General features: G+C 40.1%; 1 protein-coding gene across 2 annotated transcripts in view; it reads left to right on the top strand.

Annotated features, from left to right (window-relative positions):
* sptbn1 (spectrin, beta, non-erythrocytic 1) overlaps positions 1-16,664 on the top strand; it is an 83,010-nt gene that overhangs the window by 29,899 nt on the left and 36,447 nt on the right. Inside the window, exons 1-2 of one of the 2 annotated variants that reach the window (XM_053238332.1) lie at positions 3,645-4,374; positions 15,477-15,628. In XM_053238332.1, coding sequence (XP_053094307.1) covers positions 4,260-4,374; positions 15,477-15,628 — 267 coding nt within the window. In that variant the 5' untranslated portion in view covers positions 3,645-4,259. Of the gene's footprint in view, positions 1-3,644; positions 4,375-15,476; positions 15,629-16,664 lie in introns of those variants that run through there. The other variant, XM_026930527.3, reaches the window with a different exon arrangement.

Below are 16,664 nucleotides of genomic sequence, written 5' to 3'. Positions count from 1 at the left end.
TCACCAATCCCGCTGAGCCCAAAAGAATTCTGACCAATCCTCTTACTCCAGAAGGATTTCTGACTAATCCCCCACTACTGAAAGAATTCTGACCAATCCCCCCACTCCAGAAAGAATTCTGTTCAATCCCCCCACATTTGCAGAAATTTTGACCGATCCCTACAGTTCCCACAGATTTTATTTTTTTATTTTTTGCCAATTGCGCCCATTCCCGAACGAAGTGTGACCAATCCTCCCATTCCCAAAGGAATTCTGACCAATCCTACCCACTCTCAAAGGAATTCTGGCTAATTCCCCTACTCCCAAAGGAATTCTGGCCACCCCCCCCCAAAGAAATTCTGTCCAAATATGCTTACTCCTACAGAAAGTCTGATCAATCCCACCACGTTCTACAGAAAGTTTGTCCAATCTTGCCCTTTCCTGCTTCATATCTGACTGCTCCCACTGCATGAAAGTAAAACCTACCCACACCTCTGGCTTTTTTCTTGGGTCCTGCAGGATTCCAGTCCTGATGCACACCTCTAGTCTAATCTCTACTTATATTTAATATAAGCACTGCTTGAATTTTATAATAGTTCTTTGGAAATACTTAACAGCAGTTCTTTTCTCTTGCATTTCTGAGCTGATTCTGGGGAAACTGACAGGAAGTGCAAAGTAATGCTAGCAAACTTTTTAGTCCCAGAGGGTCGATAAGGCAGGAATCCCCCCCGCTAGCACTCAGCATACCCCACTAATGTAGACCATGTGGCCTGCTATGAGAAGAGCCAATACTATGACATACAGCCCCCACCACCACTTTCCTCAGCATGCCTCAATTAACGGTTGCCAGATTGAACTGAAACAGACAGTCAGATTATGGAGAGGAAAAATGTGAAGCAGCATAAAAAGGTTCCTCCAAGGAAACACACAAGCATGGGTTAGATTTATTAGCTTTGCTCCTCTGAACATAAATGATAGAAATGCCTCAGATCAGGAAATACCTTATAATATTTACACGAAGTCAACTGCTCAAACCATAGCAGTGCTACACACTGAAATGATAAATGTATTTCACCAATGGCCAATCTTTGGCCAGCCATTTTAAAAAAATGTGTCTAAATAGGCAAAGCTGAAAAATCAAGCACATGTTTTATGCCATTTCAAGCCTTTGGATCTTGCGTTCCTAATGGCTGCCTTTAGAGGAAACATAGAATTTTTCTTTCCTTCCTCATGGCTTCCTTCCTTGCATTTGTCGCCCAGATGCTAGTAAAAACCACTCCACGGTTACAGCATGCCTCTTGCATAACGTCATGTTTGTGCACCCGTGTACTCTCTTACCCTTCACCTTTCCTGTCCAGACACCTCCGATTCATTTGCTCTGCTGAAATCAGCACATATGATAAGCTCATAGCCAATAAAATGTCACTGTTAATGATGTACCTTTGGCATGAGTTGTGAGGTTTCATGGGCCCATTCTCTTCACATTGCAACATCATGTGAAATTTTAAGCATGAGATATGCTTCCTGAAGGGCAAGTTGTCACAGTTCAGAGCCAAACAATCTCTAAAAACACATATTTATCTTGTGCTGGAGAGTTAGAGACAAATACAGATGCTATTGTTCTTGTTTCTAGGGGTTTTTAATGCAATATTAGGTTTATATGTTGGGCATTGTGTTGTGGAAGTGCTGGTATCTCACTACAAGGCATAAGCTGCATTCAGCTAAAGCTCATACTTCTGAATTTCTGACCTCTGGCTAGGAAAAACTGAAGAAAACGCCCTCTCAACTTAGAATTCTTATTTGGAAAGTTGGGATGGTTCCCATCATCTCTGAAGTTATAAAAGTTGATCTCTCTTGTTGTTAAGATATGAAAAACACAAACTCCTCTAACCTCTGTTAGAAAACTTTACCACTGAGTGTTACAAAGCACTGATACTGGAGACTCCTTCCATATATATTAAAGAAACATTGACTCACAGAACGCTTCACTATATCAAAGACTACACATTGTTTTACTGTGTAAAATGTTAAAAAAAAAAACCTTCAAAGTTATCAATGATATGGATAATTTTAGCTTTCTGGGTTGTGGATATTTGTTGCTTGGACAGAGCAAACAAAAGGCAAGCGTTCATGGAGGCGATTTCTTTTCCCCATTGTGTTACTCAAGCATGTGGAGGTCGCATTAAAAAAATGACATAACTCTGAGTTATGACTTCCCACTTCGAGTTGAAGTCGAACGGAGCAATATTACATACATCATGCCATGTTTTTAAAAAATGCAGCTTGTTCTTTAAACTCTACTGAATGATGCAACTCCATCAAACTTTCCTCAGTTGTCAAGCTTCACTAAAAAATCATTATATACAATACTTGTTGTTTTATTGAGAACTTCCTTCAATAGCAATTTGGTCTTTTTAAATGAAGTGAACAGCTGCATAGAGTGACTAACTCATGTTCCAGGAAACATCCCCTCCCTTTTCTACTCAAAGAGAAAGGAGAGCGTAAAAACAAATCTCTGACTGTTACTTCTCGAAGCCCTATGAGAAATCATTCCACGGTTAATAGTCAGATGCAACAGAAAACAGAAGGGCACAGGGAGGTCAAAAAAGATCAGTGATGCCTGCAGGGGCGTGGAGAGCACGTGGGTTCCTTGTGACTGCCCGCTGACACAACCGCAAGTATTTCTCTATAATATTCCTCTCAAAACCACTGAGTCTGGCCAGATCTTGTGGCCAAAATCCCATGGTCCATAAACTATGGTGCATATTGTATTATGGGAAAAACAAAATATGCTCACGGGGGGCAATTTTTGCACCACATTATTCCTGCTACTTGTCCTCTATATCACGAGGGACGCCTATAAAAATTAAAGGATGAGACCCGCTCAGCAGTATAACTCTTATGAAAAGATTGATAGGAGTCCTACCAAGGTTTCATGTGCTATTCCTGTTAAACGTTAAAATAAGACCAGCTAAATTATGTCCCAGAATAAATCTCAGCCTTTTTTTTTCCACAAACGCTCTCTCCATCCGCTAGTGCATAACAAGAACTGACTCTGCTCTGTGTTGAGGTCCAAGTTCTGTCCCATTAGGGGACAGAGAGCAGACAGGATGCTTATGGAGACATTTATCATCAGCTCATTAATCATAAGGAAATTTTCCCTCTGTGATATACTCTAGTGAGGGCAGCCAAGCCCAGGAGTAGACCCCAGACAGAAGGCCCAAGACACAAGAGCTAGTGCTCTCAGAGGAAGTGTGCTACATATTTACTTACTCGAAGGACTCGCTTGAAAGTCCACACACATGTATGCAGAGGTGGAGCCTTCCCCTTTGTATTTGTACAAACGGAAGTGCGACAGGAAAGGTGGGGGGTGGTGACGTGTGACTGCTCAAGCAGGATGTTTGCAAACGAGCTTTTAGACAGGACGTCGGTTGCTCTGACATCCCCAAAAAGGCTTTTAGCATTTCTTGTGGCAACACATTTCCATCCATCAAGCTTCCAAAACAACAATGCAGGGAAACTAGATGTCATCCTGTTCCATTTCTACCCCTTCTCTTCACTGGAGGCTTGGTACATTCCTCCTCCTCCTTCTCCTTCTCCTTGTTTGCTCCGCCTATTGCCTGCCTTTATGGTAATGAGGGTGGTGACATCACTGCTAAACACACAGGGAATGGCAGGGCCTCCGGTGAAATTACAACCCCGAGTCCTCCTTCCACCCACCACCTCCTCCTAGTCTGGCCCGACAAAGGTGTGCTGTGCTGGAGGGAAGCCCTTTCATTAGCCTGCTTCGCTTCAAGACCTCTCTATTGCTGAAATGATTTTGTGGTCCTCACTTTGTAGCTCCCTTTTTCCCCTGAGAGAGGCTTGACTGAGGAATAGCTGAGTAAGGGAAAGGTGGTGGGTGTGTGCATGCTTAGCCGTGGGGGGAGAGGCCACTTTTGAACGGCCAGGGAGGGAAGACAGACCGAGAACAATCAGAGGAGACGCATGCTTCCCTCCTCCTCCTTCTCCTCCTCCTTCTCCTCTCTGGAACAGATCCTGCTGTGTTGAATATTTCTCAAGTTCTACACTGGAATAAACCCCTAACGGACCAGTTCCTGAGTCTTTTGGATTTCTTTTTGTTCACTTCTGCTAAAAGGAACAAACCTGAGTTTGAAGGAGAAAAGAAATCCCGGTGAATCTTTGCTTTGCTTTCTTGCTTCCCTCCATCTTTGGCACTCTTGCTTTTCCGTGCTTTCCAAGGAGTTTGGGAGTTCTGGATCCTGTTTGAGTAAGGAAACATGGAGACGGACTGGGGGTCTGGGGGGGCTGAGGATCTCTATCATGGATCTGGCTATTCGTCTCAGATGCCCTTCAACTACAACCAGCTAGAGGGGCGTTTCAAACAGCTGCAAGGTAAGCCTGCTCTTGCAAGTAGGGCTTGGTTGTTTACAGCCGTTGCCATGTGATCGTGCTCAAATCACTTAAGAGAATGGGGTCTTGCTTAGGTACTGTTTTATAATTTAAGACAGGGGATCAAAAGGAGCAACCTTGGAACATATTTTACCGTTTTTTTTCTATCTGTGCTAGCTCATAATTCTAGAAGTAAGGGGGGTTGAGTGATGAGGTAGATTTGTCTGATGCTTTCCCTGGATCAGACTAGGATGAGTTTCAAACAGGATTAGTAAGAAAGCCAAGACAGAAAGAAAAAAAAATTGTCTTTCATGTATGTATGAGTTTCATTACAAACATTCCAAGACTACGTTAGACTCCCCCTCCTCCCTAACGCACCAGTCAATAAAAGGGTAGTCTGAATGGGCCGTCATGCACAACAATGGCAAGTCGAGGAAAGTGGGAGCGGTTGTTTTTGTTCAGCCTGCCTATAGCATTTGTGGTTCATGGTACCAGCAGAGTATTTGAGCATATTTGGCCATTTGTGATATTTATGGCATTACTTTTGAACGTCATTCTATTCAACGAGACAGAGGGAAGAAACAAAAGAGCTACTTTTTAGTGCTACTGTCCTTTTGTTGTCACTGACTGATGAAATGGCAGCAGGAGTGACACTGTCTGGTAGTCATGAAAGCTTAAAGGCTTAATTTAATGTGTCAAAAAGGTCAGTCAAAGTGAAAGGAAATTGAAATAATTTTATCATTTTGCCATAACTAGACAAGTAGATCTCTAATGATAATGGTACTATGATAATGATGCAGCCAAGCTGGACTGAGCAGTGGGAGTGCTCCAGGCTGTCTGAAAACACTCAGTATTTTTTTTGTCTTTTTGCTTTTACACAACTTTGTCCTTGATGTGGTTTGTCTTTTACCTCTATGTGTAACTTTACCAAAATTGGAGCCGTATGGTTATTTTGAAAAAAATAAAAATCAGCATTTCCTATTGAATAGACACATTAACTGAGTCAGAGTGTACAAATGTCCCTCTGAAATAAAACATCTGTTCCTTTAGATGGATTTATTTATTTAATTTATTTATTAGCACTAAGGTCACTTTAGAGGAGGAATCAGAATTGTGCAAGCACAAGGACTGTGTCCGGTCTACTTTCAGTGCTATAGATCACGCTAGGAAAGAGTTGGACAGACGACTCTCTCTTGGTAATCAGTAAACCGTGCACTCGCCCTGTCCCAAATGATAAAGCATTTAACAGCAGGGAATTTACAGACTGAAACACAACAGCTTGACCTTTCATCTGTGAAATACCTGTTTGAGATCACTCTGGTGTGTTGGTACCTTATGCTCAGTCATAAAAATTTATCTTCTCTGGAAAGATATACTGATTTGCTTAATCATGCATAAAAATATTAAAATTTAATATTTTCTTGGTGTTGTGCATATTACTACACAGTTAAAAAGTGACCCTAAGCTTCGCTAACACTTTCCCCAGACTCTCTGGACAGTATATATCAGCCAAGACAAATGGACCATATCTACTTCTATTGCCAAAAAGCAGAGACAAACCAGAGCGTCCCAGACAGAGTATATTGCACACCGCTGGCCTACAGCTTACAGCTCACACAAGGGAACATCCAGATGATCTTGGATATGTGTGCAACCATAACAACTTCATAACAAAATTGAATTTTGAATATTTCTTCCTCTGGAGTGTTGGATGACGGTTATATCAACTTATCTCTTTACTGGAACAGTTTAAAAAGATAAATCAACTACCAAAAACTCTTTTATTATGGAAAAGAAATACAAATTGTTGCTTATACTGTCACTGTTGAAGAATATTTAAAAGTGAGACAACAGAAAAGTGTTCCTATTGTCAGGAGATCACAATTTCGACTACCTATGATACTACAACCACACATGGGTGAAAGTCCAACAGAGGGAGCATGGCATTACTGTCTCCCCTGTCAATCAGAGTGACAACTGTGTGTGTCTGTGAGCTTGTGTTTGCAGATGAGGGCAGTTAGCTTTTTTCTTATGAGTGCCCAGTTCCCTGTGACATAGCATGACAGCTAGCTAGTGGATGGGAATTGGCATAATCCTGATTTGGGAGTAAAACAAAGTGAGATGCGTCAGTGACTGGGTGTTTATATACAGTATATAGAACAAAGGATTCATCAAGGGTTCTTTGGGTGGTTAATAGATCTCTTTCTAAATGAATTCTGCTTGGAACATTTTCTGAAAACTCTCTGGTGTAGGGTTCCACATCATCTACCTGCCTGAAAAGTCTGGAAAAATATGACATTTAAAGGCACTGAGATCCACTATGGAAATTTACACAGCCTTTTGGAAAAAAACATGGATATTCTGTCAGTGGAAAAAGACCCAAGACACCAAGTTTCTAAACATCTTTATCTTTAAGATGAAAATAGAAGTTCTGGAAGATTTAAAAATAAATTCTATTTCACAAAGAATTGATATGAACCCCATAGAACCTTTAACCTCACGGGACAAAACAAAGTACCCTTTTCCAGTGCATATATTTTAGTTTTCTTGTTAGTGGACTAGGACTTTTGGAGTCTCTTGGAGATGCCTCAGATGTTCTTCTGAGAGCAAGCTGTGGAGGATCTTCCAGGATCCATGCTGAAACCCTGCTTTTGTCCTCCACATGTAGCTCTGCCAATCCCCTACTTCTTGCAGCATGGCTCACTCTGTGGCCGTCTGTTCGGCTGCTGGCAGGGCCGTGGTCTCAGAACACAGACACAGAACCCTAGAAGATTCTCTGTGAGCCTAAGGCATGTCATGTGTGCCGAGTTCCCAGCGTTTTTCCCAGCGTGATTTACCCTGTGGGTGTCATGGCCTGTCTGTGCAGTCTGACCCTTTGCTCCAGCGACGGAGAAACAGTTGAATTGGGCTGTTAGTGTCACTGGTGGAAGTGACTCAAAGAAACAGAATGGAGCTGTTTGAGCCTTGGCTGTGAGGCTGTGAGAGGGAAAAAGGGTGAGGTGAAAATCTGCTTTGTGCATGAGAGAAAGTGAGAAAGCTCCAAAACGAAAAATGAGCAGAGACGCCAGGCGGAATCAGCGCTCCATTTGCTCCATTGTGGAGAGACAAGAGTGAGCAGAACTTTCATTTTGCTTTCGCTGAAGCATGCAATAACAGAACGCTTGCTGATCTCTCCAAAGCAGCAGAGCATGAAAACTGTACTGAGGTGTTCTGCTTTCTTAACACTGTGATATATTTTTCTATTTATATTGAGTGGCATTGCATAGACACACCAGGAAAAAAATTCTTCACCACATAAGAGCACAAATCCCCAATTATCAGACCATGCACAAGAACAATATAGTATATCCACACTTGGCAAAATGTAGCTAAGGGTGAAATTCAAGCCACAGGAAGTGTCTCTCACTATGCTGTAATTGTACTGCTACACAATACACCTGAAGTTTTATTTTGGTACTCCACAGTTAAACATCGAAACAACCATGCAGATTTCTCTGATGACTGTTGCAGAAACCAGTATTGCAATAACAATAATTCGTGCAACCTTGGTACCAGCATACTGTACATTCAACATGGAATTCGCTTATGGTTTTGGATCATTGTGTCGACCAACACGGTGATAAAATTCATAATCAATAATATGAATGTAATGCAGCCCAATGCAAAACGTCACATTTACCACCCTGAAATTGATCATTATCCTAGAACAGCACATGTCATACTTTTTGTTTCTTCATAGTTATGGTTTATGTTGTGGACAAGTTGCTGTTGTGACTTACGTTATAGCAGCTATAAAGAATCGTTCCCTTGCCAGCCTATTTTTTTACTCTTTTGAAATTAATAAGGCAAAAAAAAAATAATAGCTTGTTATCAAGGAAGCGCAAAACGTAAACATCTCCGTCCTGAAGACTTTCCTGTGGGGGAAAACTTTACCTCTGGCTGTTACAAAGTGCTGACACTGGAGACTCCTTCCCGTAAATGTTAAATAAATGTTTCCTTATAGAAATATCACCATATCAACAGATTTTATATCTGTTTATGTGGAACACCCGATTACGATACGATTCCCGCCATACAGTTAGGTCAAACGATAACGTATTAGAACGAGAGCATTACTCTAAGCCTTGCACCCAGGCACCTTTTAACCAATCAGAGTCAAGCATTCAACAGCACCATGGCATAATACCATTTAACACTCGTACTCGTTCCTGCATGTCAGCCCAGCCTAGTGGAAAACCTTTTCAAACATATTTTGGCCTAATTAATTGCAGCTGAACGTGCATTGACACATCGTAATCCAGGAACCTGACCCACAGCGCTGTGTACCTCACAAGACTGCAGTGTTCCTACTGAGACGTCATCTTTCCCTCATTTATATTCTTTGAGAAGTGAGTGCCAATGTTTCTCACTGTGAGAGCGGCAGGCTTGCCATGTTTAATATGGAAAGCAAATATACAAGGTTAACTGAGTCTATGTAGCGACTTGTGGAAAACACGATCGTCTACATATTTGGTCTAGTGCTTTAGATTATATACATATATCCTGTCTGGTTCGAGTCTCATCTTTTGTTCCAAATGTATAGACAAATCCTCTTTTTGTGTTGCTTTATTTCAACTAATTTGTTACCTATGTACATGCAAAAGTTGAAAAGGAGAACACTCTAAACATGGTGCTGTGACCTCAGTGGCCCCATCACGTATTTAACACATATGACGTCTGAGGAATTTCATTCTGCAGAGCCTCTCCCCACAGGATGCAGATACATCAGAGAGAGAGAAAAAGGAAGTCATCTCTGGACTGCACACACACACATACACAAACACACACTCCTCCTTCTTTCTGCCTTGCATTTCAATTTGCATGGTTTTCCTTTTTTTGGCATTGAACCCATCCGGAGATTTTTCCGTGTATGGGAGTGGTTTGTTTGATGGATGTTAAGGTCAATAAATCAGTAAGATTTGCAGCCATTATAGCCATGTTGAGACACCACTGTCCAATCTGCCTAGAGACTAACTTGTTGTTCTCAGCGTCAGTACATTGAGGACAAGGTGACCCAAAATTATCATGAAAGGTCATCATGATGAAAATTCTGGGTTTCATGCAATTAATTACACAAGGATTTTTAATAGCAATGAATTCTGTTTTATCAGGCTGATTTATCAGGTACATACACTGCTACTCAGAACATTTTGAACCCTTGGAGCTGCTTGTATTATTACAGACCCACATACCAAAAAAAAAGATACAGAATTAAATATGGAAAGCTAAATCTTATTAACTGCTTGCTCTCAGGGTTTATGATGAGTGCTTTATTTAAATCTGTTAAGCCTATAGATTAAAAACTCATAGACAGTTAACTATAATTAATAAACATTTAACACTTAAATTATTTAGTTATAAATAGAATTAACTATAAAACAATTCACTTATACCTTTTTCTGGAATACAGTGAAAAATAAGCACCACAGGACCAGGGCTGACCAGAAGTAATAGACATGTATACAGGAAATATATAATAAATGTCAAAAAAATTGGAGACCCAGCAGTATATATCGACTAGTTCTCAACTTTGTCAAGAATCCAGATGGCTTGCTACTTTTTTTGCTTCCAAATTGACTGCCAGTTAGAGATATCATTCACTTTACACTGCTAAAAATAGGTTTGCAAGTGCAGACAACGGGACGTGCTTCAACAAAACAACACAAAAGGTGATTGCGAAAGTGACTGTAAAAAGTAAGGAGAACTCTGAGAACCTCAATCTCCCACAAAAGAGTCTCGATTAGGAGTTGGTGAAGAGTAGGAAGGAGATGGGGAGGAGATGGAGAGGTGGTGGGTGTGTAAACTTTCATCACTAGTAGAAAAAGAGACAGAAAAAGAAGGCAGAGCTTCAGGCGTTGTTTGTCTCCCAAACTTCAGTTATTTCATAGCTGCTTTTTTAAACTTTTTATACTTTTGTTCAGAAATCGTGTCTGATTCCAGAGCATTTTAACCATTGGTGCTCTCTTTAGACATAAAGTAATATTTATCATGTGGGAGGAGTTTAAAAGAACAAAGTCATGTTTATTGTGAAAGGGTCCTAACGGCTCAGCGGGGCAGATTTTAATGGTGGAGCATTGGAGAGAGAGGGATGTGTTTACCTAAGGGTAGGACCAGATGCTGGCGCATTCCTGTGGCCTTCCCCGGGGTTGGGGACGGGGGCTGAGGGGAGGAACACTGCCGCCATTGTTCCCTTACCCACAATCCCATGGGGGCTCCACAAGCATCAGCACTGGTGTTATCGGTTTACAGTAAAGCCCCTGTGTAGCGCATTCATACTGAAACGGGAGAACAGAGATCTAAGGGGAAGGTGGGCGTTGATGAGATGTTGTCATTATGGTGATAAATTATATCGAAAATAATCAGCGGTTGGGTGAAGTGGTGAAGCAGAGTTACTGTTACCATCTAAAGTTGATTATTTACGAACACCACTACACTCTGAAATGTTTTGTTTCTCTTATATTACAACAATTTGCCAACGCTAACAAGTTTTTATTATTAAAGAGCAAGACATCGTAATGTTTATCCATTTATAGTTACATTAAATGTTGTAGAATGTCCGCAGAACAGGTTAGATCCTGTTATCACTTACATTATAGTAGCTATAAGCAGTCATTCCTTTAACAGCTTCTGTTTTATCTCACAAAAGGATGTAGCTTGTCATGTTGTTGAGAAACTAGAAAACGCAAAGTCCAGAGGCTTTACCACTGACTGTTACAAAGTGCTGATACTGGAGACTCCTTCCATAAATGCTATATAAATAAACATCTCCTTACAGAAAACTTCACCATATCAATGATTATACATTTTTCTTAAATAACAACCATATAAGTCCCTGATTTAGTTGTTACTATAGAAACAATATTGTATTAGAAGTAATATAAACTTCTGATTTGCCTTACAGCCAGAGCTACTGCCCGAGCTTGATACAGAAAATGAATCAACTTCTGACCAAACAGAGTCGAGAATTCAAAAGTGCTGTGGTATAAACAACATTAAGCAACTAAAGATTTATTAACAGAGAGCATTGGCTTTTAGCTCAATATGATGTTATTTTTTAAATACTTTTTTTGCTGTTTTGTCTATTCCACATCTTATCAAATATCAGGAAAACCCAAATATGACACACGCAATGATATTTCCATTTCTGCTACACATCGCCCACCCTTTGTCACGCACCTGCTGTAGATGACAGTGCTGTTTAGCTTGGCAGCAGCAGCAGGATTAGAGACCTGGTGTATCTCTGATGCTGTATTCTGAGTGTGACACAGAACAGGACACACCATCACCTTTAAGGTTGTGGTTTTCAACAATAATAAAATATGCTGCTGCCTTAATTTGCGAGCTGTACTTCGCTTTATTGTAGTATAGCACATCAGTGCTTTGTCAGTATTATTATTATTATTACATAATATTAGTGGCAGTTTATTATTTCATGGTGTGTGTGAGAGAGAGACGAGTAGAGAAGTGCACACACACTGCTTGGTTTGCCCTGGAGGGCACTGGAACATGTGGAACATATAGACATGGAAAAGAGAGACGCATGGTCAGCACTTTGCAGCTTATGTGTGTGCATATATGTGTGTGTGTGTGTGTGTTTCAGTTTACAGCTTCCCCAGAGCATATTTCTGGCCCTCATATATTGATCACTCCACATTCTGTATGCGCTTCACTGCCTCCATGTGCATGTGTGTGAAAGCCAATCATCTGTAACTGTAATACACACACACCCACACCCACACACACATTAACATTATTAACCATAAGGCCAATCCTCTGTATCTGCATTATGACATATTTCTATTTTTATTAGAAATTAAAATAATAATGAAATAAAGAGTAACATACACAATATATTCTACATTCAGAAACATAAATATTTACTGTATTTACACTGTATGTATGTATATATATATATATATATATATATATATATATATATATATATATATATATATAAAACAATAAAATTAAAAAAGACAAAGTAGAAGAAAAAAGTTTAGTACTTTCTTTTTTTTGAGAGGCTCATTTTATCCTCAGCGGTTGTCTCCCCCTTTGGCTCCGTGCTCTCTGTCCACACTCTCTGGCAGATGTTCTCTTCCTGTGTTTGATGGTTTTCTATTGTTTGGGGCCGGGCTGTCGGTTACGATGACCCCTGTCACCCCCTCTCTGTTCAGTTTCTCGTTCTGTCTCTGTTTGCACTGCTGGGGGGGTCAAGGAGAGCTGTAATCATCCTGTCTTGTTTCGAATGCAGGGGGTCACGTCAGGAAAGACGCTAAAGGGGGAAAACAATCAAACGAGAGGCTTACGTCTGTGCAGGGATGAGGAATGCAATAACAGGAAAATTGGGTGGATTATAAATAAACTCTTCTTTGAATGCATGCATGTGCATGTTGAGGCCGGAGGTGTGGTGGGACAGCTGTCCGCTGCTTTTATATGATAAATATAAAAGGTGGTGAAAGCATAGTTTATTGGAGAGCAGAGGCGAGAGAAAAGACACTGATTTGGTTGAGCATCTGGCTTGTTAGATTTAATCTTACCTCCACAGGTTAGAGTGGGGTCAACAAGAGAAAAAAAGACCACACCCAAACCTAAATACATGGGTGCCGACATTTATAGTTAAACCATTTACAATTTCTGACTCCTTACTTTGATGATACAGGAGATGAAACAGGTCAAGCGAACACAAATAAAAGTTGCCTTGTGTAAAAGCTAATTCAGTGAAAGGGAAAAAAAAAACTAGGACTTGAAACAGGCATTCGTTTCTAGTAGCAGTTACTTTTGCTTCACACCCACATTATCTAGGGGGACTTTGACCTTTGAATTCATAAACCTTTGTCTTGTGAGCTAACAGAAACCAAGTTTGCTGGACTGTGGGCTGTCTGGTTGGTAAGCCATCTGGTACACAAATATACACAAGGATTTTTTTTTGGTAAAATTATGCAGCAAATATGGTTTATTTCTATTTTAGAAAAAACAATCACAAGCCATACCTACTCCTACGTTAATATTTATAGCATTTGGTAGACGCCCTTATCCAGAGCGACTAACATAAATGCTTTGTAGTCTCCATCAAAAACATAAGAATAGCATCAAGTTAAAGCTCTGTCAGAGACGAGATAATACAATGAGTTGGGACAGGATCAACCAATCACATTCAAACTCACGTTAAATACTAATTAATATACACCAATTAAAGTGACTGGTTAACCCCAAATAAAGTTCAGCTGTTCCTGTAGGTTTTTCCTGACATCTTCTTGGTAACATCCAACTGGAAAAGCCATGGGCCTCAAAGAGCTTACAAAGCAGGAACAGGATCTCATTGTTGAAAAATATTAATCAGGAGAGGGTTACAAAAAAAAATTCCAGGAATTTGTATATACCATGGAACACTGTAAAGACAGGAATCAACAAGTGGAGAAAATATGGCACAACAGTGACATTACTTAGAACAGGACATCCCTCTAAAATTGATGGGAAGACTAGGACTAGGTCAGTGAGGCTGCCAAGAGGCCTACAGCAACATTTTGCAGCAATTTCTGGCAAGTGCTGGTTGCTCCCTACATGTGACAATCTCCCGAATTCTTCACATGTCGGGGCTATGGGGTAGGATGACTAGACAGAAGCCCTTTCTCCAAAAAAAAAAAAACAAAACACCCAAACCCAATTAAATCACCCCAAACCATGTGGCAAAATGTGATATGTTCTGATGAGACCAATTCCAAAAAGTGTTTGGAGTGTTTGGAAAAATTCCATAATTCCAAAAGGTGCAAAAAAGCACATCAACAAAACAATACCATACCCTTGGTGAAGCATGGTGGTGGCAGCATTGTGCTTTAGGGCTGCTTTTCTTCAGCAAGAACTGCAGGTTTATCAAGGTGGAGGAAATCATAAATAGCTACAAATACCAGTCAAGTTTAATGCAAAACACTCAGGTGTCTGCTAGTAAACTGAAGATGAAAAAGAATTTCACCTTTCAGCATGACAATGACCCAAAGCATACATCCAAGTCAACAAAGAAATGGCTCAATCAAACAAAGTTCAGTGTTTTTGAATGGCCTAGCCAGAGCCCAGATCCGAATCCAACTAAAAATCTGTGGGGTGACCTGAAGCGAGCTGTGCACAGGAGATGCCTTCACAATTTGACGGATCTAGAATGTTTTTGCAAGAAAGAGTGAGAAAATATTGCCAAGTCGAGATGTGCCACGCTGATAGACTCTTAGCCAAAAAGACTGAGTCGTGTAATAAAATGAAAAGCTGCTTCAAAAAAGTATTAGTTTAGGGGTGTGCCCACTTATGCAACTATGTTCTTGTAAGTTTTTATATATCTTTTTCCCCCTAGAAAATTTTCTGCTTGTTTTTATTTTATTTTTTTTTACTTTATTCGTATACTTTGCAATTGCACATTAAAGGTGATAAAAGATCTGACATGATTTATCTTTTTGCCATTCTTTTACTTCACAAAAACCTGCCATTTTAACAGGGGTGTGTAGACTTTTTATATTCATTGTAGCATACTCTAATGACATGTGCATGCTAATGTGGTACAAACAGTAACAAAAGTTAGCCTTAGCTGATGATCTGCATAACCCTAGCTTTATGCCAGCACTCTTTTCAGATGGCTTAACCAAACTAGTGAACTTTTAGCATGCAAGTTATCCTTAGCTAGGTTACGGAAAACTACGGATAAAAATTACGGATATAACAATACTAAAAGCACAATGATACTTTGCAACAAGACATAGAAACATCAGAGTATAAATAATCAAAGTAATCAGGAGCTAATATGAAACAAAGCAGAACAGGTGAATACAATCAGGGAAGAAACCAGTGACGGGAAGCAGAGACAAGACGAAAACAGAAACGAAAATAAAAGCACAAAGGGGAATCCATGACTGTGGCAAATACCTACATAAGGTCCTTAAAATCTGAAGGAAATGGTGGATAGCAAGCAGTGATTGAAAGAAAAAAAATTGGCTACTTAGTCAATTTCAAATATTTGGAGGCATCTATAAGATGACAAATACCAGACTTCTCTTTCTACCGTTTTCCTTTTTCCCATCCTGTAGATGAGCGTGAGGCGGTGCAGAAGAAGACCTTCACAAAATGGGTCAACTCACACCTGGCACGGGTCTCCTGCCGCATTACAGACCTGTACATGGACCTACGGGATGGACGCATGCTCATCAAGCTCCTGGAGGTGCTCTCTGGAGAGAAGCTGGTGAGTTTCCCTTTAACTCCCAACACCTGATGACATCATCTTGCTGAAACACAACATACTTACTGTAATACCAATATCACAGATGGATTTAAAACCGAGCTCCAGGGCAAGAATGGAACAAAGCAGTTAGAAAGTTGTGATATGGTTTTGATCTAGTTGTGATTTGTTCAGCTTTTGACACACACTGACGTCTGCTCATAGAGAGTTAAGCTCCAGGCTTCCAAATAAGTGGTGTCATGAAAGGAAAGGCAGCCATTAGCAGTGAGGAAGTCTGGTGCCTTCACTTTCACCCCAGATGATTAACTACATGCGTCATCTAATTACACACAGCATAATATCCTGCCTTTAGACACAGATAGAGTAGCTATTCAGCATGGTAATGAACAATGAGCTGGAATAGTCATCAAGCAAGACAGTTCAGGCAAGTTTTGTAGTGAATGCTACATGAAATCAGTATCCTCTGGTCTACCTTGAATCCAGAGCCAAGGCTCATAGCAGGGTCTTAAAGGAATAGTTTTGCAACAACAACAAAAAAAAAATCCGCATTTCTTTCCTTACTCCAAATGTAGTCAGTCAGTCTGAATTTTGTTTCATGTGTTTTGCACTGGAGCTATAAGACTCATATTTCGAACAATTAAGGAAAGATTATAGCCTCAATTTTAACACACAATACACAATTTTATTAGACTGTGAATAAATCAGATTCAGACTACATTATGTACGGAATAAAACACTTTAGGGCCGTGCTGTTACAGGAAAATAATCAACAAAGGGATTGTGTGATATACTATACTATAATGGCACAGTGTATTACATAGCAATTTACTGATGACGACAAATCATACTCTTATCTGTTTATAGTTACATTTAATGCTGTGGAACATCCATGAAACAAGGTAGTTCCTGTTATCTCTTCCTTTATAGCAGCTATAAACAGCCTGACTCATCTCTCCTGTCTGAAAACCATTCTTCTCTAACTAGGCCATTAGGCCATTGTGAGCTAACATTTACAGTATATTATCCTACTGTATTTTAA

Source organism: Pangasianodon hypophthalmus, chromosome 11 (assembly GCF_027358585.1).
Source record: "Pangasianodon hypophthalmus isolate fPanHyp1 chromosome 11, fPanHyp1.pri, whole genome shotgun sequence".
In the NCBI taxonomy this organism is placed as follows: Eukaryota; Metazoa; Chordata; class Actinopteri; order Siluriformes; family Pangasiidae; genus Pangasianodon; species Pangasianodon hypophthalmus.
Note: the sequence above shows the minus strand (reverse complement) of the source record. Positions and strands in the feature narration are given on the sequence as shown.